Source organism: Carya illinoinensis, chromosome 2 (assembly GCF_018687715.1).
Source record: "Carya illinoinensis cultivar Pawnee chromosome 2, C.illinoinensisPawnee_v1, whole genome shotgun sequence".
Lineage (NCBI taxonomy): Eukaryota > Viridiplantae > Streptophyta > Magnoliopsida > Fagales > Juglandaceae > Carya > Carya illinoinensis.
This window is the reverse complement of record NC_056753.1, coordinates 32,620,064-32,646,398: the sequence shown is the minus strand read 5'-3', so window position 1 is coordinate 32,646,398 and position 26,335 is coordinate 32,620,064. Positions and strand designations below refer to the sequence as shown.

At 33.7% G+C, this 26,335-nt stretch overlaps 4 protein-coding genes across 4 annotated transcripts; 2 read left to right on the top strand and 2 right to left on the bottom strand.

The window, feature by feature from the left end:
- Positions 1-8,530: 8,530 nt before the first annotated feature.
- Positions 8,531-11,642, top strand: LOC122301027 (auxin-responsive protein IAA27-like). Its single transcript, XM_043112082.1, has 5 exons — positions 8,531-9,355; positions 9,758-9,987; positions 10,536-10,677; positions 11,000-11,061; positions 11,216-11,642. The coding sequence occupies exons 1-5, from the start codon at positions 8,793-8,795 to the stop codon at positions 11,221-11,223; spliced, it is 1,005 nt and encodes a 334-aa protein (XP_042968016.1). The 5' UTR covers positions 8,531-8,792; the 3' UTR covers positions 11,224-11,642.
- Positions 11,643-12,252: 610 nt separating this feature from the next.
- Positions 12,253-15,021, bottom strand: LOC122301026. The gene is made up of 4 exons (XM_043112081.1): positions 14,593-15,021; positions 13,201-13,645; positions 12,984-13,099; positions 12,253-12,811 (listed from the first exon to the last, which is right to left on the bottom strand). The coding sequence occupies exons 1-4, from the start codon at positions 14,936-14,938 to the stop codon at positions 12,396-12,398; spliced, it is 1,323 nt and encodes a 440-aa protein (XP_042968015.1). The 5' UTR covers positions 14,939-15,021; the 3' UTR covers positions 12,253-12,395.
- Positions 15,022-17,757: 2,736 nt separating this feature from the next.
- LOC122301025 (protein JINGUBANG-like) lies at positions 17,758-19,228 on the bottom strand. The gene has a single exon (XM_043112080.1). The coding sequence runs from the start codon at positions 19,222-19,224 to the stop codon at positions 17,842-17,844; it is 1,383 nt and encodes a 460-aa protein (XP_042968014.1). The 5' UTR covers positions 19,225-19,228; the 3' UTR covers positions 17,758-17,841.
- Positions 19,229-24,701: 5,473 nt separating this feature from the next.
- On the top strand, positions 24,702-26,259 carry LOC122301023 (aquaporin TIP2-1-like). Its single transcript, XM_043112079.1, has 3 exons — positions 24,702-24,937; positions 25,192-25,442; positions 25,687-26,259. Exons 1-3 carry the CDS (start codon positions 24,811-24,813, stop codon positions 26,056-26,058), a joined length of 750 nt encoding a protein of 249 aa, XP_042968013.1. The 5' UTR covers positions 24,702-24,810; the 3' UTR covers positions 26,059-26,259.
- Positions 26,260-26,335: the final 76 nt, after the last annotated feature.

The window sequence follows — 26,335 nt, the reverse complement described above, 5'->3', positions numbered from 1 at the left end:
CTCGACGTGGACCAGCTTACATTCTTATTACAGTACTTTAGATATAGCATTATCCCAATCGTTAAACTAATTTTTAAATTGAAGAAATATTTTCATGGATAATACCATATGATCATCGCAATATATAGTGTAGTCCCGAGCTTTCTAGATCAAAGGAAAAAAAAAAAAAAACTTTTCTTTCTTGAATTCTGGATCAAATAAATAATATTGCAGGTAGAATAATGAATTGTGAAACTCGATCCCCGACATGACCAAAGTTGCAATCCAGCAAGAAATATTCCATTTGAATTCTTGGGATCCTATCAATATTCTAAATTGACACATACGGATATAAGCAACAATCCCATTGAAGTAGCTAGTACTGCTTGAAAATTGCCCACTCAGAAGCTAACATTCGATTCTCTTAAAAAATAAAAAACGGCGCCGTATATTTGGACACTCCATAAACGAGATATATGCAGCATGTCATGTGTACGTTGAAACACAAGGGAATTTTACGGTCCACAAATTAATCTGTGGACTGTAGATCAGTATATATATATATTCTTTTAAAAAAATATTATAGTTACAATATAAAAAGATTATATTATATTATAAAACATATATGACGAATCATATAAATTATTATAATGATTTAAAATATATATATAAATTATTATAATCCATTTATAGCTCTCTTCTATTTTTTAAAGCTGATCTATATATTCCATCGATGATCACGAAGCAAATCAATGTCATTGTAAATTTGTACGTAGGGATGTTGGCAAAACGGATCGGCTCTTTGGGAGCGATATTATCGAGGAGCAAGTCGTGTCCGCGGTTTGCAACTTGTGGGTACCCACGTAAGGAATTATATAGGCATGTGATAAAGATGATCAGCATACTTATGTGATAAAAAATGAACAATCGAGAGACCAGATATTTTGTGTAATAACGAGACGACGGCACCAGGCCCCCCACCCGCAAGATTTAGGCCGGTTTGGTTAGTTATCTCTCCTGAAGCTGTACGAATGAAGCATTTTATTATTTAAATTTTATCTCTAGGCTATGTTTGGGTGTTGAAGTAAGTATCTTCAACACTTATCATTACTATTCATTACTTTATTATTACTTTTTACCTATTTTTTTTACTATTTATAACTTTTCTCAACACTTCTCAACACCCAAACCCACCTTTAGATCTTTAAAATATATCCTAATATAAATATAGTAAAAAGTGAAATAAATAATATAAAAATACAAAAAAATCTTAAATAAACAGTACAAACTGATAAAAAATAATAAATAAGCAGTATAAAATTGTAAACTTGTAGTTGTTATCTAAACAGTCGGATCCATTACTTTTTTAAAGAATTTTGTTATGCATAAGTAAATTTGTATACCAATTTACATATTAATATTGTTGTTTTCATATTCAAAATTTAAATTTATACCATTTCTATTAAAATATAACTTTCTGATCAATCACGTTTAATGAGTATGAGTATTAGTACGTAGAATCGCTTACAGTTAAATTTTTCCTTTTTCAAATCTTAAAATTAAAAACTATCTCATTTTATCTCACTATCCAAACATACACTTTTTTACAAATCATATCATCTTATTTTAACTTAAAAATTTTATTATTATTTAAAATATTTTATCTTATTTCATTTGGATTATATAACCAAATCAAGAGTACGGAAAAAAGAATTTTTGGCCAAGATGAATTTCTATCCTTGCGTTGGATTGGGCCCCACTCAAATAGTGAGCATCACATGAAAACATATATTTTTTTTCCCAGAGTGGTTTTGGCCAGTTATCCTTCGTTTCAATTTGTTGGCAGATAAAAAAAAAAAAAAATTGATTTCTAAAGAAATTTTATAGAGAAAAAATATGCAAATTTCATTTCTTAAATTTCTCAACACACTTAAAACGTGAAAAGATATACATCTGAGTTTAATAATGGGTACCTAACATTATTTTAGGTTTATGTAGAATTACTTTATTTTAAATAGCTATTCAGATAAGACAAATATCCAAACAATAGTTTTGGACAGAGGGACCATATTTTTCAGATTCCGACTCATTAAGATACTTGTCGGTCTTATTCATATGCAATAATGTAATAATGCAACGTATAAGTTTCATATAATTTTTTTATAAAAATATAGATTTTATTAATAAAAATTAATTTCTTTATACTTTTTTTAGATACATTATATTTACCCATTTAAAATTTATACAAATTTTATATGTATATACATATATATATATATATATATGCACACGCATCTCTAACAAATGACATGGGCCGTGGGGAGCAATTGTGGGCCATCGCGGCCCATCATTCTCCATCACCTCGTTAATTAAGCCATTTAAGTTTTTTACTATTAATAACCTCTCTCCAGCAAATGAATGAGTGAACTTGTTGATTGAATTCTAAATTTATTGATATTATGAGAATTACTACTTTTTAAAAAAAAAATTAAACTTATAAAAATATATAAGTTTAATTATTTATTTTTTTATTTTTAACAAACTCGAGTTTCATAGATATAAATTTATAATTTCTACAACGAAATCAATGGATGCTCCTCTATAGGTTGGTATGGACTATGGAGATTAAAAGAAGTCTTTCTTTTAATAGAATTATTACATCACATAAGCATGCTTTTCAAGGAATTATTTTCTTTTTGACACGCTTATATCGTGCCAATAAATTGCCACGTTGATGTTTATCAGGATATTCTATTTTCTCAAAAAGTTGGACTATTAGGCCCGTTTAGATTCAAAAATCGTTCATTTATATTATTATTATAATTTTTTTAAATTATGACATAAAATTTAATAAATAATTTAATTTTTTAAAATTTTTAAATAATAATATTAAAAAATAAAATTTTATTTAATTTTTATCTTTCATTTAAAACAATTTCACATTATCTCTTAATACAAATTAGGACGGATTAAATAGTGTCATAAACAGTAATTCAAATATGATTAGTCCGTGCTTTTATCAGTTGGTTTTCGTATCATTTCTCTTTCTCAATTAATGATTGTGACCTTACTTTATTCTTTGTGGATCCGAAGAATTCCGTACGTGGAGATCTTACGCGGTGTGCAAACTTTAAAAATAGTAGCAAAAACGTTTTCTTTTAAAAAAAAGGTTGATTAATTCTAGAATGATTTGATTCCAACAAAAAGCTTACTACATCTTTGGAAAATTTTAATTTTTCAAAAATTCTTTTCTTTTTGTTTTAATTTAATTGTGTATAGTTTAATTATACAGATAAAATAAAATTAGATAAAAATTAAAAGTTAAATAAAATATTATTAAAATATAATTTTTTTAATATTAATTTTATTTTAATATTTAAAAAAATTAAATTATTTATTATATTTTATATAAAAGTTTAAAAGACTTATAATAATTATATATTATCTCATCTCATCTACCAAACCAAACCATGCCAAATAGTAAGGTTTATTTTCACCTTCATGAATCGATATCTATATGCCTTTCATTATTATATCTTTTGGATCTTTCAAACGAACATTGATATTATAATGTCATTTATATTAGAGGTGTAATTGGTTAGGTTCAGTTTGATTTTTGACATATTGTTGAATTGAATAGGTCTACGTTGGTTTTATAATTATGAAAACTTGCACCAATATGTTCATCTAGAGAATTGAAATTTTCGATTTTTCTTTTATCTCAATTTGGTTTTATATGTATGATTTGATTTTGTATTTTTTCCCTGGGTTGATTGGTTTTTCCAATCCAAATAAATATTTTTGTTAACCCCAAATATGATTTTTAGCAAACCAAATCCGATTTGTAGTTAATTTTAGTTCTTGAAAACCAAAACCTAACAAATCGATGGATTTGATTCAATCGTATGTACGATTTTTTCTTTCAATCCTAATCTATATTAGTTATGTTTATATACGTATCATATTTTTAAAATATTTTTGTTTGAATTTTAAAATCTAAAGTGGAATAATTTAAAAGATTCAAACAAACAACAATAAGGTCCCGTTTGAATAATAAATTGAGATAAAAGGTTGAAAATTAAATAAAATATTACTTTTTTATATTATTATTATTTTAATATTTGAAAAGAATGAATTGTTTATTATATTTTGTATAAAAATTTTAAAAAATATAATGATGAGATGAAATGAAATCAAACACTTTAAAAAATGAGACTCAAATATTATGACATTCACTTTATACATCTTTTTATTATAAATTTAAGTTTTAGATTTTTTATATAAATTTGAAAAATCCTAATTATTCATTTATTGTAATTGGTGGATAATTTATTAATTTATTGAAACCTAAACAAAAGAAAAGATTAGAAAAATTATAAGAAAAGACATAAAGAGCAAGAATGTCTATTAACTATAGAATAATGATAGTCCTGTAACTTGTTTACCACCAGTTTATAATTTAAGTATTAGAAAAGTTTAAAAAATTAATAAAATAATTATGTAAATTGGTTTTTATAATTTTATAAAGTAAAATACTACTTAATTTTCTCGATGTTATTTTTTAAGATTATTATTAGAATATTTTATTTATTTTAATTTAATTTTTTTTATTTAGTAGTTAAAGAAATTATTCTTACTCAACCTTTGACTTCTATTTAGTTGGAGAAAATATATATATAACAAGTTGGCTTCAGTAATCATGTGGCCGGTAAGAACATGACATGACAACATGTGGGTGATCATGGCTGTTTCACGTGAGTAAAACGGTTACGGGTTTACCAGACTGGTCAAACAAGTAAATTCACCCAGATGATGATCGTTTCCTCCCGTCAACGGTCAACTCAACTTCAACGACTGAACGCCGTTGCAACTTGCGTGCCTTTATGTTCCCCCAACTAATGCTAATGATGATGTGGAAGTAGTTTCACCGTCGGATCCTGTACTCGTGAAAAAAAACGTCAGATTGGTCGCACGCGTTCCCACTTTTGGATTACACAATAATTACGATTGGATACGCGCGTGGTGAAAATGAAGATTCACCCGACAGGTCCCACCACGATACAGTTAAAAAAACAACAAATTCTGCCATATGCACATATTTTTCCTTAAATCTTGCACGCTATGATTAGATTAGGGGTATGAATTGAGATATAAAATTTGATTTCTTTATTATAAATTTTTTAAATTTTTATATAAAATATAATAAATAATTTAATTTTTTAAAATTTTAAAATAAAATTAAAATTAAAATATAATATTTTAAGCTTTTATTTAAAATAAAAATTCTTATCTCATTCTTCAAATCTAATCTATATATAATATGATTAGTTATAATAATTATCTGATTTATTATATAATAATGTTTAAATTCTCAAACTTTTTTTTATTTCGATGCACTCTAATTAAATATCATATAATATTCTGATTTTTTTTAACAAAAATGTTGGATGCAGTCGCAAAGAGTAAAAGGCATACAAACGGCTTGATGATATGGCAGCACTTTATAAAAACGACGTCGTTTCTGGGTTCTTGGTCCTTAGACCGATTTTCTCCTTAGACCTTCACACACCACCACCTCAGAGAATGCCGACACAGAGAGAGTCACTGCCCATAAATAAAGAAATCATTGCCTAGCACCGTAGAAGTGTTCGACCACCACTTAGTCACCACCAGAAACTGCCAACAAACTCAGATGTGCGCAGCCACCACGCAAAAAAAAAAAAAAAAACACCAAGAACAAAAATAGATTTTCGCAACTCTAGAAACTACCGAGAAAAAAAATTTTTGATAGTCACCAAAACTCAAAACCACAAAGTTTGCCATCGTAGAAAGTAGCGACTCCCATGAATAGCAAGAAAGAACTTACTGGCACCGAAAAAAAAAATTCTCTAAGAACAACGATAAAGAAAAAATCAAATTTAATCTCGATTGAAGAACGAACAGAGCAGAAGCTGGGCTGAGCTCTTTCTCAAAAGTTTATCTTCTTCGTTCCCTTTTTGTTTGCCCCTTAGTGTATTTTTTAGAAATAAAAATCATCTGAATTGCAGAGGATCTAAAATCGGAAAGAGAATAAATTTTTTGCTTGAAACTATGGTTGGCAGCCAAGAAGGAGGAAGTGAACATCTTGATTTTGCACAGATCCGTCTCAAAAAATTTTCAAAAAAAGTTTGAATATATAGTGAAAAGAGAAGCAAAATATTCTAAAGAAGCTCCAACCCATGGTGCACATACCAACAATGCCAACCCACAAAATTTGTCACTCAGTTATGCACGAAGATAAAGAGAAGTGTCTTGCCATCTGCAACCCAGTATACTTTTGAGTATTTTTGCATTTTTTTTTTTTCTGAAACCCAGTCTCCGTTTATTGCATTTTTAACGTTTCTCAAAATTTCTGATCAAGAAAAAAAACAAGCAAAGAAAGAGATGAAAGAAAACCAAGAAGGTAGAATCGGAAGAAGAGAGAGAGAGAGTTCTGACTTTTATTTTATTTTATTTTATTTTTTCATGTAAGCACTTACATACGCCGATTACCCCCGCTTGTCCCTAGCAACATTGTTTTTTTAATTAAACGTCAAATCAATAAACTGTTTATGAGCCACGCTCCAAGTCACACTGAAGTGGGGCATCTCACTTGTATTATTATTGGAGCTTTAGGAGATGTTTTAATTAGCACATTGAACAAGATCTCGACTTGCTTTCTGAAAGAAAAATTAAATCTCATTTGCTTGTTAAATAATCATTTTAATCAGTTTAATTTTAAATTAAATCTAATATTTAAATATATAATTCTTAAATTATTAAATTTATTTTAACTCAAAATTTATTTACACGTATGACTTATAATTTTTTTCAACTCAACACTTTTTTATAGATGAAACTTATAACATTTTCAATTTCCTATAAATATCTTTAAACTCATATTAATATTTAAATACATCTAAATTAATTTTAAATAGACTCTACATAACTCACTTTATAAACTCAATTTATTACTATTCATAAAAAATTTAATTTAGCTCAATATCAAAACGCAGCCTAAGAGCTTGTTTAATTATATAAGATTAAATGAGATATTTTATTAAAAATTAAATAAAATATTATTATAATATAATTTTTTAATAGTAATTTTATTTTATGATTTAAAGAAATTGAATTTTTTTTTTATATTTTATGTGAGAATTTAAAAAAATCGTAATAATTATATAAAATAAAATGAAATAATTTAATTTTGTGTAACCAAATCAACCCTAAATAAACTCATGCTACTCATTTATATAGCATGATATTTTTAGTATTTTTTTTACAAATATATATATTTTTAAAGTTATTTAATTATTTGCCTAATTTTAATTTTTTTCAAAAACTTTCTCATTTTTTCAACCTACTTTCATAACTCTTTTTATCAAAGAAAAGCACAATTCATTTGAAAAAAAAGAAGTAAATATTGAACCCATATAAAAAAATTAATTTTTTAATAATAGAGTTCATTTTTTTTCAAATGAATTAATTATTTTCAGCAAATTTGGAATTTTGTATGGTTTTTAATGGTTTATTTATTCCCGAAGTTCTATCTCCGTTTTATTCTTTTGTTTGTTCCACTTCTGAGAAAAATCTTCAAAGGGTGATATGATCGCAGTTTAGAATTTTGTCCCCAGGTTGAGACTCAACTCACAGAAAAAAACAGAGACCATTTTCATGCAATCACTTTCTCGGTATGTTGGACTCTCTCTCTCTCTCTCTCTCATTCTGTGCTAAAGTGCACTTTTTGCTCCGAACATTGACCGTGTGGACCATGGCGTATTTTAGTGGCTGTGTCGTTACTCGTTACTGCGATTAAAGGGTACAAAATAAAATAACCAAGTTATATACTGTTCTAGTACATGCTGTTCTTACCTTTTTTTTTTTTTTTTTTTTTTTTTTTTCTACCTACGGTCCATTCATTTTTTAAAAATAAAATTTATTATTAAAAATTTAATTTTTTATAGAAATTTTTTATATTTTCAAAATTTTAAAAGAAATATGCAAAAATTACATAATGTAAATATCTTTATTTTATTTTATTTTTTTCTAATGGTGATGAACAGATGAAGGATTTGGTGAATCTTTAATTTCGGCTTTGCTTGTTGTCGAATAATCTGTCAAATTCATACCACATTCCTAGCTAGTCAACTTTTAAACTTCGTTATATATTTTCATAAAATCGGACACAACAATAAATAATTTTACTTATCATTTTCATATATCATATATTATATTTATTTTAATTTTTTTTATAATAAATATGTAGTGTATGAATAATAAGTAAAATAATTTAATTAATTTAATAAGAATAAAATAAAATAATAAATAATAAATAATAATATTAAAATATAGTTATGTGAAACCGAGACTAGATACCTCTGGAAGGGCACAGATTATGTGCTAGAATCGGCACTGCTCACAGAGTTTCAAACTCATAAGCATATTCCTCTACGCCAAAAAAGAAAATTTGGAGATCTGAGAGAGACAGAGAGAGATCAGATTTCGTTTCTATATAAAGCGGGTGAAAAAAAAAAGGTTGCTACAGAAAGGCCGAAGAAGCTTCTTTTCTGCATAAAAAAAAAGAAAAATCAGTCCCGCAGGGCTAACCAGAGTGGTGTTTTCTCTTTTAACCTTTATGCTCTCTCTTCTCTCTCTCTCTCTCTCTCTCTTGTCTACAGTCTACTCTCTGTTCAGATTATCAACCATATTATTCCTTCTCTTCATTCATATTCATATTCTTCCCAGCCTTTTCCTCGAGTTATACTTGCGTTTCTTTGAATTGTGTAACTTTCATGTCTATACCACTGGAACATAATTACATGGGCTTATCAGAGGCTTCTTCAATGGAAAGAAGCTCGGAAAAGCTTTCATCTTCCTCCTCTTCTACTCTCTCAACTGAGGTTGAGAAGAGCTCTGCTCTCAACCTCAAGGAGACTGAGCTCACCCTTGGCTTGCCTGGGTCTGAGGTCCCAGAGAGAAAACCAGGACTGGGGGTCTCCCTTTTTGGTAAGGACTTGGAGGATAAGAATAAAGGGTATTCTCTGAGCACTCTAAAAAACCCTGTGTCTGGGGCTAAGAGGGGTTTCTCTGATGCCATTGATGGTTCTTCTGGGAAATGGGTTTTATCTATGTCTAATGAATCTGAGGTTGATTTGGGTAAAGGAGCTGTTTTATCTATGTCCAGTGGGAAGCCTCTTGCTGGTTTAGAGGGTAAGAATACTACCCAGCAGTCATGTCCACTAGCAACACCAACCATGAAAGAGGCAAGTTCTGTTCCTCAATCTTCAAAGCCAGTTCAGGATAAGAAGCCTCAGATTCCTGTTGCAAATGAACATGGTAGTGCTCCTGCTGCAAAGTAAGCTCCCCATTCTTCGCATTTGTTAATCGTGTTTCTCTTTGTTAATTTGGTTTTGGTTGTCGAAAAACCGATTGCTGAAAGTTTTCAGGAAAAGTTATAGAGCTGGATTTTAGTTTTATGTTGTACTGGTCTTCCCAAAAGATGATTTCACACATTTTGCTTTGTATGGAAAGTTTTGTTCAGCTATATCATCTCTCAAAACAAATACTGAGTCTTTATCAGAATGACAGACTTCTTGTGCGCTATTAATACCTGCTCTTTCACTTATACTATGTTTTTCACTTTTTTTTGTATTAAATGCTAATCTATATGATGAGTTCTTAAATACTATTACTTTATTTTAGAGAATATGTACTACTTATTGAGCATGAATCACGAAGCATAAAATTGTTGCAACAGGGCACAGGTTGTAGGATGGCCCCCAATTCGTTCATTCAGAAAAAACAGCATGGCCTCCAATTTGGCGAAGACTGCCGATGAGGTTGAAGGCAAATCTGGATTTGGATTCCTTTATGTAAAAGTTAGCATGGACGGTGCTCCATACCTAAGGAAGGTTGATCTCAAAACGTATAAAAATTATATGGAACTGTCATCGGCTCTGGAGAAGATGTTTAGCTGCTTTACCATCGGTACTCTCTCTTTAGCCTGAAAGCAAAAGAACGTGTGACCAAAATATACATCAAAGTCGTTCTTTCTTTTTAAAAAGTTAGTAAATGCATTTTCATATCTCCTCCGACATGGCCTACAACACCTTTTTTTCGATGATGTGGAACCTCAGCAGGACCCTTTGGACCCACTTCTGGAGAGTGAAATACCAGATATACAATTCCACCGGCTGGAACTGTATATCAAGTCATCGGGGGAGGGAAACTCAGGATGTCTAATAACCCCCTTTGTTCATAGTAAGGACTGCAGCAAAGGAACTATTGGTAATGATCTATAATAAAATTGAAGACAAAACCCTTGAAAGCTCTGCAGTTTTTGTTCCCTATACATGTGACTTCCATTTTTTTAGGTGTGATCTTTCAGTTTGCCTCTGAGAGAGAGAGAGAGAGAGAGAGAGAGAGAGAGAGGACTGGTATTTGTATGTTATATTAGAAGATTGTTTGCTCAAGATTGCATGATGGCATATTTATGCAGAAGGGTATTTATTCATTATCCTGAATGACTGATCCAGGGCAGTGCAGTTCACGCGGACTTCGAGGGCGGGATGGCCTAAACGAGAGTTGTCTGAGGGATCTTCTCCATGGCTCTGAATATGTGCTGACATATGAAGACAAGGATGGTGATTGGATGCTTGTTGGTGATGTCCCCTGGGAGTAAGTGCTATCCTCATCTATGTGATTTCTTTTTCCTTCTAATTTTTTAAATATCTGTGCAAAGGTTCGACTCAAAATCCTGCATGATTTCCTAATTTGATGTTGCTTGTTATTCCAAACTGAAATGGTTAACCATTGATTTTTCTACACACGATGCGATCTGATTAACCATCACCGCTTGTGAATTAAAATTCTACTTTTCTATAAATATAGTCAACTTGCTGAATGTTTTTATCTGATTTCTAACAACAGGTTGTTAACGTTTATCCATTTCAGCCATGATTATAATCCCTTCTTAGAGTTACCTTGTTTGTTGCCACAGAATGTTCACAGATTCCTGTAGGAGGCTAAGGATCATGAAAGGCTCTGAGGCAATTGGGTTAGGTATGTTCTATTATGATTAATGCACTAAGCATGATGATATGTCAGTTAGTATAGGATACTCCAACATAGATTTAAGCATTGGGCACTCAATACTCTACTATTAACCATGAACCTTAACTTCGATCTTTGTTCTTTGTTTCTATTCAAAATGTAGTCTGCTGAGAACGAACAAACAAGTCTACCTGCTTGAAAGCAGCGCGAAAGGCCCTGAAGTGCAAGAGCCTAGTAACTAATGTGTTGTAAGTATCAGCAAGACCAGAAAGGAGGTGCTGCTACCTGTGGCAATGAAAGCTCTGAAAGAATTTTTAGTTTGGTATTCTGTTTTAAAATCATATATATGCATTTGAGATATTAGATTTACGTGTAAGCTGGTAATTTTTACTGGAGACATTCAGATTAATATATATTTTAAGTGGCATGTCTGCTTTGTATAAAAAAAAAAAAGTGTCCGCTTTGTATCTCTGAATTCCAATTGTTGTGTAAATGGATTGGTTGATGTTTGTAAATCTCTCTTCTTCTCTCTCTCCCGAACTCTATTTTAAAGAAGAATTACTAACAAATTTTGGGAGTCAACCCAAGAATGCGTTGTGTTATGTTACTGATTTTTATTTACTTCAATCATGCTGGATTGGTTTTGAGGATACAAGACGCGAGTGAAATTTTGGGATTAAAAACTTCTTGCCCTCTGGAAATTTTTTGAGCTTATAACTTTTGGGCCTTCTTTATGTGGAGCCTGACTTTGTTCGTGCTGGTCCGGTTGATGACTCGACCTAATAAAATTTGTGAGACTTTTACTAAGCTTTGGAGCGAGGCTCGAAAGTTCTCATGGACAAGTTTTGTGGGATTCCGAGAGCCAAGATGAAAAAACTAGACTCATTTAAGTCGAAGACATGTGGCTTAATTGATATAACCCCCGCATTTAAAATAGAGGTATGGAGTTCAAAACCTCCTCTCCCAAATGTATAAAAAAAATAAAAAATCCGCTGATTAAAATTTATTATACATTATATAATATTCTTGTATGGCGGCCACACTGTATTGTTCATTATTATCTTAAATAAAATCTTCTACAACTTCAGACGTAAACATGTTGTCAAGCTAAATAAACCTTGCCTACACGCTTGGCACGTGATGAATTTAAAAACTAGTGATGAGAGCACTAATACTCGCATTGGAGAGAAGAGTCAAGACTGATGGCCAATTTACTCTATTATGCTTACACGGAGAAAAGATTATCTTCGGTGACTACAAAACAATAAGGAGAAAACTTACGTGCATAATGTAAAATACCATGGAAGGTAAAAAAGTGCATTCTCATCTACATAGATTTAAAACTATTGTTTTGATATCTGAACATAAACCATCTGAGTATATCCATTGAATGTAGAAGTCTCCAGCCTGGCTAGACCGAGCCTCTGGAACAAGCCATACCGACCATCTTCAACAATAGGACTGGTTGAACGAGCCGGATCGTATCTTGTTTGATGAGTAAGAGAAGGTCCAGCAACCGGAGGGAGTTCCCAATAAACATCAAGAATTGATTCCAGAAAACGGCTGTTCTGAAAGTGTTCTGCATGGGAGATTAGCTGATTACTGTGGTTGAAGTTATCCCGCATATACCCTCTAACACCCCACCATGCTTCACCCGGCCCACAAAGTTCGTCTATATCCGTCCCTTTCTCCCAGAATTTCTTTCTTTTTGATCTAATCCGAGCTTCATCACTGTCTCTAAAACAGCTGTGGCCACCTCCTAAATTATTGAAATAAACTGACTTTATGAGTACTTCCAGATGCAGGAAGCCAGCAACCATAAGGCTATAATCAACACAACAAAAGTAATGTGTACATCATGATATAGAAGCAAGAAGCTTATGTAGCGCAAATGGCCCAAGTAAACAAGAGTTAAAAGGGAGAGCAAGAACCTCTTATATAAAATTGATCACATATTTGCCTTAAGGAATAATGATCTCCAGTTCCAGTGTCATAGTTATCCTCAAAAACAAGATGTTGGAAGCCAACTTTAAGGGCCTGCTTTATTCTGCTTGTCAAACACAAGATGTGGAAAAACAGAATAATCAATTCTACCGTAGGGCAGTAAAAAATGATGGGAAAAAGCGTTAATTGGTATATGGTTATTACCTTTTCAATTCATTTTGATGGTCATCAAAAAATATAAGAACCCGACTCAGATCAGTAATCCCATGTTTCTTCATCACACTTCCCCAATCAACATTTCCAAAATCAACAAAGTCCTTTCCAGCAAAGTATGTGCAGTTTCCATCGACATAAGCAGGTCCCTTCTTGAGATACTTCTCGGGATGTCGGGGTGAAAGTGACACAATTGGTATGTCTGGCATCGCTTGCCGCAGAACCCAAGTGGAATGCCCCTTGAAAGCACCGCTCTCAATCATCAAATCTGGCTTCAGCCATCGAGCAGTGAACCATAGGCCGAAGCTGTGGTCAAAACCCATCCCATACTTGTTGTTCTTAATTGGCCGAGCTTCATATATAGGTACGAACTCTTCCAAGCCATTGAGTAAATCCTTAGACGTCCATTCAACCGTTTTTCCATGTTTCGATCTGCCTTTTGCCAAGGATAAGAATATAAAAATCACACAATTCTGGATAATGTAACATCATGATTTTAAATTCAAACCAACGTATGGGGCATAGATTTGTGCAAGGAAGTTGAGACACTTTGCCTCGGTAACATGTCCCAGGCACAGTGAATACCACCTTTGCCAAATCCCTTTGTTTTTATATGTCAATTATCAGCAAGTAAATTCAAACCAATGATTTCAACCTAAATTTAAGGATCCTTGTAAACTTGTGCTCCTATGCACGCCATGACTCCTGTTAGCAAAATCTCGGCCATACTCAATTATATGTATTGCCATAATCTTGCAGCAGCAGTATAAGGGACCAGATTACAATCATAGTCGGATCGTACCTAGTTTTACTTGTTGGAACTTGGACCACAACAACCAACATCTTATGATTGCAATTTCACCGACAAGAGTCATGCTTCGCATCATGAACACGCAAGTACCTATACAGGTCAAATTCTAAATCCGACTCGCATTTTTATTTGGATTCCATTAAAGACCGCTACTTTCCACACCATTCAGCATTTTAGTAAGTAAGCATACACAGCGTCGTTGGCTTCCTTTGAAATTCGCTTATAAGAAAAGTTCTCTCCCTATAAATGTTAAAACTTCAACTCCTTTGTTTGTTTCCGGTCATCCGGAGCAAGCAAAGGCATTAAATTAGCAAACTAAACCTTTCCCCAAAAGCATTCTAGAAACTTCAATGCTAGTTCAATTTTTTCACAATTCTTCCAAGTTCTTAGGTAACAAAAATTACTTATAACTAAAAGTCTAAAACCCCATTGTTATTTTTATCAGACACCAAACACTGGATCTGAAACTATAAATGCCCTTAATATATGAAGATAAGAGATTTGATATAAATATGGTGAACAAAATCGAAAAACTTAAAAGGATCGGATCCGAGTAAAAAGAAAAGGCTTACACCAGGGCACGCCGAGGGATCCGAAATCCGATTCAAGACCGTCTAACCCGAGGAATCTGGAGCGGTAAACCGGGTCGTAGTAGGAGGAGACGCAAACGAAACTGTGGGAGTGGAAGAGTAGCAAGGAGAGGAGAGCGAGGAACACGAGGAAGAGGAATGCGAGGCAGGGTCCGATGGGACCCATTCGAGTAAAGTAGTTAAAGGCCCGGGTCGTGAGCGGGAGTTGCTGCTTCTTGGTCTTAGAGTCGTCTGTGGCGCCATCGTCGTTGTTTTCGGCTGCTTCGTCCCCGTGTGGCGGAGCGGCTCGGCGCAGGGAGAGGACCCGCTCCAGCATCTTCTTGGGCATGGCCTGCCTGAGAGCTCTGTGTACTTCGTTAACTGTGCGGCAAACGGGACCAATACTCCATTGTCATGATTCATGGGCTCGCCCTGTTAATTGGGTTCTGGCACAAATGAATTTAAATATTCTGATTTTTTTTTAAAATGTTGATTTATTCCCCTAACAAAAGATATTTTACTCATGAATTCAATTCAAATTTTAATAAAAGTACATTTTGATTTTCTCTTGATATTAAATGTAAGATGTTGTGATCACTTATCAACATAATTATTTTTAATAAATAAAAAGAAAAAAAAACTCATATTTTATACTAAATAAGTATTATTCATAATAAAATAAAATAACGAATGTTGAAATTGTAATTTGCAATGACAGAGTCCGGCTTGTAGTTTAATTCGCAGTGTAGTCGTAGCTGCAATTTATGCCGGTAGATTTTTGTCCTAATTAAGACTTTTATACCACGGATAAGGTTAGATACAATTATAAATTACATAAATATAGCGTATTTATTTTTAAAAAAAGCAGATTTTGCTGTTAAAAAAATTAACTTTTTTACGTGAGTTTTATATTTATTTATTTTTTTAAAATATGTAATGTTGTGCACTCTATGACTATAAAGATTAATTTCATTACACTACACACTATGCACATAGCATAATTTGATTGGTAAAATTTAAATTTTAAAATTTATCTTCTTAATTAAATTATTCTACATAAATAGAATGTAGTGTAAACGTTTTTAAATAAATTTTTTTTTTAATAATATGGTATTCTTTTAATGGTTATATATATATATTATGCCTAGGAATTAACAAAATAATCATGTGATGTTTGAACATATTACTCGACGTACCTTTGGCTAGCTATCGCATGCATAGGACGACGCAACGTTTTATGTGCCAATCTATGATATATCATTAATTTTCCAAAAACAAATCATGATCAATTAGCTTATACTTCTATATTATTCTCGCAATTTTCCCCCTGAAATGAAACAATCATGAATACGATCGACGAGCATTCATTTTGTATTTTGTAAATCTATTCACACATGCAGCTAGCTAATTAAGGAACACAGGTCTCGGAACTCACCATCGATCTCACACTTTTGTTGGCATCGTATTATATAATTACAACCATGAACTATATATAAATATACATATATATATATACACACACACACACACATCATGACCAAGTCTAGCTCGATCGACGTTGGCGCCCTACGATGAAATATGTTGAGCTACGAACTTGGTTTTTGGCAATGCTCTCCGATGGCAAATCCGATGGGCATGGGGCGTATTCTCCGAGTACTGCATTTCCAAGCCGTGTATTGGATTCTCCTCAGTACTACTGTTCGGATGCTCCCTCTTGATCAATAACCTGTAAAGAATGTAACACAGAATTCGCAGGCCAAAAAGAATGAGTATGATCACCAAACCTGAAAAAACGTAATCTCTGATGGAATGGGATGTTGTTTTACATCCATGCAAAAAACCCAGAAGACACACCATGATGGACAAGCATGCATGGTAAGAAGGCCTCCTTATAATTTAGAGGAATAAATATATCATCTGATCTGGGGTTCTTTCCTTGCCAATCAATCATGTTATCGTACGTAGACAATTCTTGTGTATGCGAGCTAGCTAGCTACGCGTATTCTTGCCTTAAATGAAAAGCACTGTTTCTTTTGGGTTGCTTGTCATGACTTGTGCTTCAAGAGCGGAATAATTGAACCAGAGCTTATATAGAAAAGATCAAGAGTCGTCCAAAGAAGAATTCTATGGCCGGGGAACTCCCCCACCTTGGAGCATTGTACCGTTGGACGGTCTTGGCATCTTGGATTAATATTCCTTGTAACGAAATGGTTTTTAATGTGATACTCAAACCTTCTTAATAAAAAAATATTTATATTTATATATTTTTTATAATTATAATAAGTCTGACAATAAATTATGTATTAATTTATATATCGACTTATAATAATTCTTACCAACTATTTTTTCTTGGTCCCAGAGAACTCTTTTGATCAGTTATTGCTTGTGTAAAATAATTCCAATTCTCTCGTAGAGGAAAATAAATATTATATTATAATCAAGTTATGAGATGCAATATTCCACGTTGCCTTTTCATCTGATCTGTTTGGACGCGGTCCAATAGAAAGCGTTCGTATCTATAAGAATTTATCAGTATTTAGAATTTTTCATCCATTGTTTGGTCCCCGTGAGACCTGGATATAGTCAAGTGGCTATATAGTAAATATCGTAAACTTCCCAGAAAAGAAAAGGGTTAGACGTTGGAAAATCATGAAGATGTGTGTGTGTCCGTGGAGTCTTTATTTCTGATAGGTGGAAGTCTTGAAAGAATCTGCAGTGAAATAAAACCTCCTGCGCTTTGTTGGTAATCCCATTGGCCAATATCACAGTCGCACGCGTGTGAATGTGATGAATTGTTTAATGATGTACTGAAGAGGGACTACTCTCTGAATCCCATGAGAGTTGCAGGCTTGTGGATCGAGCAGGGCAGTGCACCGGGACCAGTATCGGGTGAACTTGTTAAAAGCCCCATATATGAATTTACTCAAAAGTACTTTATATAACTAGAACATGGGTGGATCAGCTGCAGTACTGCACTTCTGCCGGATTAGAAGGAATGTATCAAGTTTCAAACTTTTAAGATACAATTAGTTATGTAATTAAACATATCTCTTCGTATTAGTACGTAGTTTAAGTTTTGAGGATCGGACAAGTAATAATTTAAAGTGGTATAAGATCATAGGTTCTTGATTTCAAACCAGACAGGAGTTTTGTAACCAGAAAAACAATAGGATGCAATTTATTAATTAAGCACAAAAATTAAAAACCTTACTAAACAAAAGGTTACAATGTGATCTGAGCGTACGTACCCTCCTACTGGAAATGATCTCTTTGAAGCTTCTTCTCAACCCATGATGGTGACAGTACCGGACTTGTCTCAAACTCCACAACTTCTCTTTGCTGATCTTTAACTGGCTCCTCTGAGTTTGGCTTCTCGATGGGATAAATCTTGACCCGCCATACCTTAAAAGTTTGATCCAAACTTGCACTATAAATCAGCATACACTTGACCAAATTATCTGACTCTAAAGAAACAGCTAAGCATTTCACTGGCCCGTGATGTCCTTCGATAACTGAAAGACATGAATGCAAGCAATTTCCTTCCTCTCTCCTCCATACCCTGATGGTTGAGTCCTCTGAACCACTAAAGACTATGTCTCCTATGGCTACCAAGCAAAGGACAGCAAAATGATGGCCTTGCAGAAACCCTCCATGGTTATATCTCCCAGACATCTTTTCCTTCTCCCAGAAATTTATAAGCCCATCTGAGGAGCCAGAGTAGAGCAAGCAAGTGCTTGGCGACAAGCTCAGTGCCAAGGCATTAACCGGTGAAAGTTGAAACTTGAGTGTCATGGTGAGAATATGAGAGTTTTCTCCGGACACTCTTCTCCATATTTTCACTGAGCCATCAGAGGAGCAAGTGAAAACACACCCATCATGTTCATTGACGACAATTGCATTGACATGACCTTCATGAGCCACGAAGGAATCCACACAAAGCTTTTCAGAGACATTCCAGGCCTTCACCGTTTTGTCCCAGGAGCCTGTGTATAAAAGCCTTTCTTCGGGGTTGTATGCCAGGCAAGAAATTATGTTTCTGTGTTGGTGGCTGCTCTTCCTCAGAAACATTAAGGAGAATGGACTTCTTTGAGGCAAGGTTGCGATCTTCTTTGGTCGAGAATTCTCCGTGATGGACACATTCCATACGCGAATCTTGCAGTCACTATGTGTGGTGAATAGCATTCTTCCATAGGCCAAGAGGGCACGAACTTGACCAGAATTAGCCCTTATGTAACCTATTTCAGTGCAGTCAGGTTGCTTCCAGACGTGGATTCGTTTACTCTCAGAGCCGGTGAATATAAAATCTTTCGTAAGTGTGATAGAGAAAATGTTACCTTCATGGCGGTGGAGCGAGGCTATGCAATGGTAAAGAAGAGGTTGAGAGGGAGATGTGCGCACGGGGGAGAGTGTCCATGGCGTCTCGGGGCTCAATGGCCAGAGTGGGATGGATGTTGCCGAAGTAGAAGATGGTCTTGGAGAAGCAATATTGTATATGTTAGGTTCAGATGAATTGTGATGAGCACCAAAAGAGAGTCTCCTCGGTAAGTTGATTTTCTTCCTTTCTTCATCCATGAATCCTCTTAGATCCACCTCGCCATGGCTTTCCATGTTAGATGAGCAAAGATAGAGGTGCATGCAGTTGTGTTGTAAAAGCTGATGGGAGTTCTAAAGTGGTTAGGTATTAAATTTAAGTTCGGCCAGGGTTGCCTAAGGGCCCCAATTAAGGCTCCTTTAAAGTACTTAAATTTGCCTTACAAATTCAGCATTAATCGTATATATATAGTGCTTAAGAAAGACAAATCATGATTATGCACACCTTGATGCTGGTGAAGGATGATAGTGAGAAATGATATCAAATGTCCATTACTAACAGTATATATCGATCTTGCTATCTTTCTTTTTCTTGGAAAGAACAGATTTTTACTACACATCTATGCTAATTGATGAGACTATAGTTGGTCACCATCCATTAATTCTTATCGATCTTCACACTATTACATTATGCATATACGTCCGTCTAGACAACATCAGACCTAGCTAGGGAAATACGTACATTGTCTGCATGGAGAGACATGACATGACATGATGCATGCATATATACAATGTACCAGATAGACCGAGAAGGGCTATAATTAATTTGTAGATCTGCAACTATAACCAAATGGTGATCAGACACTTTCCCGGCCAGGCCATTAAGGAGACGTACAGATCAGGAAATAACAACTACGATTAAGCTGGGGCTCCTAATTTCTAGTACCAACCCAAATTATACCTTACTGCATGGTTACGTTCATTTCTATCTTTATGCCTCAACTGCTTCCTATTAAAATGTGTCAACAACCCGTACGTCAATCATGACTCGGGCTCGCCATGTACAAGCTGCTAGTGGTCTTGTGATCATGAGTTATTAGGAATTATTCGTGATGCTCCAACAAAAAAAATAAAAGAAAAAAGAAAATACACGTGAATTTAGGGCAGATAATGCAAGCTAGCTAGCTCATGTTGACAACTCGGAAGAATTAAAACCTATATGGTCCCTTGCCTTGCCAAGCCAATAAGAACGTCCCACTATCATCTGATTAAAAAAATTTTATTTAACGAAAAAAGGATTTATTATCCAATTAAAACTTAGTACCACATTAGTTAATTATATGTTGCTTTAATTAGAAGGATTAATCATAATTGCATGCAGTCGTTAATTATCTTATAGCCCCCTCACACATTGATGATCTCACCAGCTTGAATCGTCCTAAGGAACTGTGAAACATGCGCGCACTAGCTATATATGCCAGACCAAGCGATCGATTGGGACATATTGGAAGGGTAAGAACCTGATCCGGCTCGCCGCAACTGAACCAAAAATTCGCACCTAATCTCATGGTTTTTTGTCACACAAGGCTAAGGATTATATATCTTAGGACTAACAGTATTATATGCAAATTTTGCATTTTTATGATGAGTTCTACTTTCTTTCTTTTTCAAATAGTATGCGTGAGACTTGCACATGCATCATAAATTGTATAAATTATTTTTTGTTTATTGATAATGCACGAAGTCTTATAATATATAAGTGCATATAAGGCATGGGTGAATCTAAAAGACACTTATAATACATTGTAATTTTATACCGAATTGGGTTAAAAAGGTTAATTAATTAGGAATAACTCTCCATTACATGCCCCGTTGATGATATGTTTTGCGCACTGGATGTTGGGCTCAGTTACCTGTGACACAGAAAAGATGAGGGGCTTGGGTTGAAAAGATGAGGGGCTTGGGTTGAAGGGTCACCTTCAATGTCCAAGTTAATTTTTTGTTTCTTGGAGAGAATTCCAATAAGTACGAGAATGTAAGTCCTAAATTCTAACTTGGCGTCTAGTTTTTATACTGCTTGTTAAGATGGTACTTCATATCTTGTGTTAGAGGCCTTTGTCTCCCGTATGTGATATCACATTGTCGTCTTTAATGCAGCGTAACCTCCTTGAGACATGCCTTAGTGGCAACTGGGTGGGTGCGGCCACCTTCCTTGTGCTCTATCAAGGACAGAAGAAGTTTTCGTCATAATTTCTGTCCATGTCTCATATAAGATCCTTAAACATGGCATGATCTTGTCATGACATGCGTCTATAGGGTAGTGTCATGGTTGGTAGCATCATATCTTTCCACGTCAACTAGTTTTTTGTGTAGGCCCTAGGCCTTCTTTTTCTTACACAATTCATGGATCGACTGTGTCGCTAATCACAGGGCCTCCTTGATAAATTGAGCATGGCCCAGGAGGGATGTCCATCCCAATTGGCCCAAGTCCAATAAGGGTGCAAACATCCCTTCCATGCCCATTCGGTTGCTTTCTCCTTTGTTTCCAACTTCCAATTTTGTGGTCTCCCGCTGATCATGATCATGAGTTTTGGTAATTCACTTTCTCCGGACTTTGTAAGGTTTGGATAATGAGTTGACATAAAATGAGTTGATATGAAAATTGAAAATTGAATAAATATTATTAGAATATTATTTTTTTAATATTATTATTGTTTTAAGATTTGAAAAGATTGAATTATTTATTATATTTTATATGAGAATTTAAAAAATTATAATAATTAGATAAAATGAGTTGAGACTTTTTTATATCCAAACCGACATTACTTCGTTTGGTTGATAGAGTGTATTAGTGAGATCAAATCAGTTTAATCTAATTTTAAACTGAGTCTAATATTCAAAGACACACTTCACAAATCACTAAATTCATTTCAATTCAAAATCTTCTTACATGTAGAACTCACAAAATTTTTTAATTTTTCATAAATGAAGTTAATTTCATCTTAATATCTAAACATATTTAAATTTATCTTAAATAAATCTCACAAAAATATTTTATCATTTTAATTTATTATTATTTATAAAAAAAAAAATTTAACTTTGACTCAACATTCAAATCCAGCCTAAATTACAATACTGCATACTTGCGTCGGCAAGCCAGCCCAACTTCAGCTAGGCAATAGGCCTACTGAGTTTTCCTTTTAGCCCACGATTTCACCATTCACATCATGAGCGCAACAATTAAACAACGTGTAGTACGTGGACGACCGACCACCGAGGGCTGGTCGGCTCACACATTATGGAGATGAGGACCGACCTGACCAGTACCCCACAACCCACATCAATCATCTTGCGACCAAATCATTGATCTCTAATATATATATATATATATATATATATATAATATCAGTCCCTTAAAAAATAATATAAAACTAATTAAGAAATAATATGATTCATCCCAGCCGCGTTAGGATATAAATTTTGCTATAATTATAAATTAAACATTTCGAGACGAAAATATACAGATCATTACTAATATATTCCCCGACTAAACAATTCCCTTAATCTTAATTTTAATTTGGATAAAAAAATATTTATCTTATTTCATCTCATCTAATTATTATCAATTTTTTAAATTTTTACACAAAATAACATATAATAAATAATTTAATTTTTTAAAATTTTAAAATATTAATAATATTAAAAAAATAATATTTTTTTAACTTTCAATTTTTATCTTAATTTACTCTCCATGCGTTCCTAGAAAAAAAAAAAGGACTCCTGTGACAGCCAACTATAGAGAGCGAGCTGTGACCTAAAACAATTAATTTGAAGCCGAAAGTTTCCGCCTCAACAAATCGAATTCCCGTCCCTATAGATTATAATCCCTTAAAAATTAGAAGGAAAATAAAAAATAAAAAAACTGTTACCTTTTGAATCCTATTGAAGGCCAATGAAAGCCTGGAAACATATCTCATAACGAACCTAGGCATCATGTCCCACATTATTCCTTTCATTCTCTGATCTAATTCCCAAAAACGATAAATTAATGTCTTACCAAATCATGAGTCACTCTCACCATTAAATTAGACAACATAATACAATGATTCCGTTAACTTTATCCTTCCATTAATATTCTAATTTGGTCCCACCATTACCTCTAATCACGTGAAGTTCAAAAGTCAAGGTTTGATCAGTTACATGAATTGACGTTGATTATTAATGTTAGGTGTAAGTATAGTACATACCCTTTATAATAAAGTAAATCTGATTAATTTTTTTTTTATTTTTATATTTTTTCATAATGAGTTTTTTGTTTTTTTAAAGCGATTGCGTTATTTGGAACTTATAAAAATTCAGTACTCATGAAAGGAAATTCGTGAAGCCTTGTCTGTATATAAAATTAACAATTTTATAAATCTTTAAAATTATACAGCTTTTGAAACTTTGGGAGTCCAATTTATTAGAGATTGTAAGTAAAATGAACAATCAATCTTGTTGACTGGAAGGATCGGATCGATGGATCATGTGATGAAATTATTAATTATCCCTGTCCCAAGAGTACTAGCATTGGATTTATTAAATTCATTTTTAAATTTGATAAAGATTACACATGTTTTATAAATTTAAAACCTTCATATCTATAATTTTACATTGAATTAGTCATTAGATTCATCAAAATAATAATATAATATTATTTTTTTAATAATAATATTTTTTTAAAATTTTTTTCATATTTTGTAATTATACTAATCATATGGACATTAATAATTTAATTTAATACTTAAATAATTAATTCCCAAGAATAAAATAAAATAAAGTCATTGTCTATTAAAATTAGAATAAAATATTAATTTGAATGCAGAATAATAGACCTTTAAATTTAAAAGCTATAGCTTAAATATATCTTTGATGAATCCAACTTCATTTTAAGTAAATTTATCAAAATTTAAAAATGTATTAACTTTTAATAAAACCGATGCTAGTGATCCAAGGAGACAAAATAATAGTATATATGGTGGATATCCAAAACCATCAACCATGTACCTTTTCCGTTTGCCCACAAAAAGGAGAGAAAAAGGGTGAAACCACGAAAAGGGGAGGGGGAAAAAATATCATGTAAAGTGATCATATTGAAGTAATTAAGAAGACTAATCCAGCCACAATCAAATTCCATCCTCTTTTTCTGAAAACTGATATTTTCGAATTAAAACAAACAAATAGGCCAAAAGTTTCTTAAGATTCTTGTTTTTCTACGTCCAATTAGCCGACCACTTTTCTATAATTTGCACCTAAACAGCCCAAAGATGATCACCAAACACCACCCTTTAAATTATAAATAAATAAATAAAAGCCCATTAATCCTATCCACTCATTCTTTGATCAAATGTCACGACTTCTTGCCAATTTTTGGAGCTTGGACGGTGCTGTTTGTGGCCCAAGGCAAGTCATGCCCTCCATTTATTTTATTTTATTTTTTATCGTGATCTCTCTTTCTTTCTTTATCATTGTTTCTTTCACGGACAGCCCCACCAAATTCCACTCTCTCTCTCACAGTCATGAACTGATCACATGGTGGAATCATTGATGAGCTTCCCGACATTTCTATTAAAGCATGTTGTTGACAGCTAAGGTTACTGAAAAAGAACCTGATTGGATATCACAGGCACAGTCTTGATCCATATAATTCCATTTTAATAAGCTTCCAAATAAATATAAAATATCATAATAATACCCAATGAATTCGCTTGCAAACGAATTAATTATAAGTACCATTTATTGAAGTTACTTGTATATATATACGTGGGTAACCTAGAGGTTCTAAAGGCATTTGTTCTGTCTGAACCCTTCGATCTCTATCCTCATCGGCCACCTTCATCTCCAAGTGTTTCCCAATCACTTCTTCCAAAGATGGCTAGAATTGCCTTTGGACGATTCGATGATTCGTTTAGTTTGGGCTCTTTGAAAGCCTATCTGGCCGAGTTTATCTCAACCTTGCTGTTTGTTTTTGCTGGTGTTGGTTCTGCTATAGCTTACAGTCAGTACTATTCTCTCTCCCACCCAGTACTGACCATTTCGATTTATTTTCCACTTTTGCCTTAATCTGTTCGTATGATTTCTGCTCATTGAACATGACAAATACAAATTATCAACATAAATCATGTTAAAATGCTGTGGCCGTGCATGAGATTTGTACTAATTAGTATGCATAACTACGGGTGATTTTGCCCTTTTTTCCCCTCTACTTTAAAGTTATTCCCGCTGATCTCTATCTTGTTTTGTTGGTGACAGATAAGTTGACATCCAACGCAGCACTGGATCCAGCCGGGCTGGTAGCAATTGCTATCTGCCATGGGTTTGCTCTCTTTGTTGCAGTCTCTGTGGGTGCCAACATCTCCGGTGGCCATGTCAACCCTGCCGTCACCTTTGGATTGGCACTCGGCGGTCAAATCACAGTCCTTACTGGCGTCTTCTACTGGATTGCCCAGCTTGTTGGCTCCATTGTTGCATGCTTCCTCCTCAAGGCAGCCACTGGAGGCTTGGTAAGTAGTTAAAAACAGACCAGTCTCTAATGAACACGTACTAGCCTTTTTTTAATTGATTTTTAGGGTCAATTCTTTTGCGCCCTACCACTTTTAGCACATAAAATGATTGAGTTGTCCTCCTTAATTGAAAACAAGATACACAAAGCAAGGCAGTTACGACTAATTTTAATGTATTTTTTTCCTCTTCTTTTTATTTTTATTTTTCAAGGAAATTTAACATGTATTCCTTGTTTTTTTTTAGACAATTCCCATCCACAGCCTTGCCAGCGGAGTCGGAGCCATCGAAGGAGTGGTGATGGAGATCATCATCACCTTTGCTCTGGTTTACACAGTCTATGCAACTGCAGCTGACCCCAAGAAGGGTTCACTAGGCATAATTGCCCCCATTGCAATTGGTTTCATTGTTGGTGCCAACATCTTGGCTGCCGGACCATTCTCCGGTGGATCGATGAATCCAGCCCGGTCATTTGGACCTGCCGTGGCCAGCGGTGACTTCCATGACAACTGGATCTACTGGGTTGGGCCACTCGTCGGCGGTGGATTAGCCGGGCTTGTATATGGCAATGTGTTCATTCACCACCATGAACATGCTCCTCTATCCAATGAGTATTGATTTGAGTGAACTTTCAATTGTCGTGCTGATCCTTTGTTCGCATGTCTTTGTAATAAGGAGGAATAGCAATCTTTGCTCTTCGATCCTTTTATTTGTTTTCTCTAGTATGGTTTCTATCAGCTTGTTTTGTCTTGTAAAACCTTATTCATGTAGGGTTCACTTGTAGTTGTTGCTTTATGAAAATGGATGGAGTTGGTGAAATGCAGCCTGCATTCATTGTTGTGTTGTGCGTAAGGTTTACTCTTCTCCTCTTGTATCTGTTATGAAGCGGATCAGG

What these genes read in the sequence shown, in the direction of transcription:
- LOC122301027 (XM_043112082.1), top strand. Translation starts at nt 8,793, where the DNA reads ATGTCTATACCACTGGAACATAATTACATGGGCTTATCAGAGGCTTCT. An exon ending in GGTAGTGCTCCTGCTGCAAA is followed by an intron (nt 9,356 to 9,757) that starts GTAAGCTCCCCA and finishes TTGTTGCAACAG; the next exon opens with GGCACAGGTTGTAGGATGGC. An exon ending in GTTTAGCTGCTTTACCATCG is followed by an intron (nt 9,988 to 10,535) that starts GTACTCTCTCTT and finishes TGACTGATCCAG; the next exon opens with GGCAGTGCAGTTCACGCGGA.
- LOC122301026 (XM_043112081.1), bottom strand. Translation starts at nt 14,938, where the DNA reads ATGCCCAAGAAGATGCTGGAGCGGGTCCTCTCCCTGCGCCGAGCCGCT. An exon ending in ATCCCTCGGCGTGCCCTGGT is followed by an intron (nt 13,646 to 14,592) that starts GTAAGCCTTTTC and finishes CCTTGGCAAAAG; the next exon opens with GCAGATCGAAACATGGAAAA. An exon ending in TGATCAATTTTATATAAGAG is followed by an intron (nt 12,812 to 12,983) that starts GTTCTTGCTCTC and finishes TCAATAATTTAG; the next exon opens with GAGGTGGCCACAGCTGTTTT.
- LOC122301025 (XM_043112080.1), bottom strand. Translation starts at nt 19,224, where the DNA reads ATGCACCTCTATCTTTGCTCATCTAACATGGAAAGCCATGGCGAGGTG.
- LOC122301023 (XM_043112079.1), top strand. Translation starts at nt 24,811, where the DNA reads ATGGCTAGAATTGCCTTTGGACGATTCGATGATTCGTTTAGTTTGGGC. An exon ending in TGGTTCTGCTATAGCTTACA is followed by an intron (nt 24,938 to 25,191) that starts GTCAGTACTATT and finishes TGTTGGTGACAG; the next exon opens with ATAAGTTGACATCCAACGCA. An exon ending in AGGCAGCCACTGGAGGCTTG is followed by an intron (nt 25,443 to 25,686) that starts GTAAGTAGTTAA and finishes GTTTTTTTTTAG; the next exon opens with ACAATTCCCATCCACAGCCT.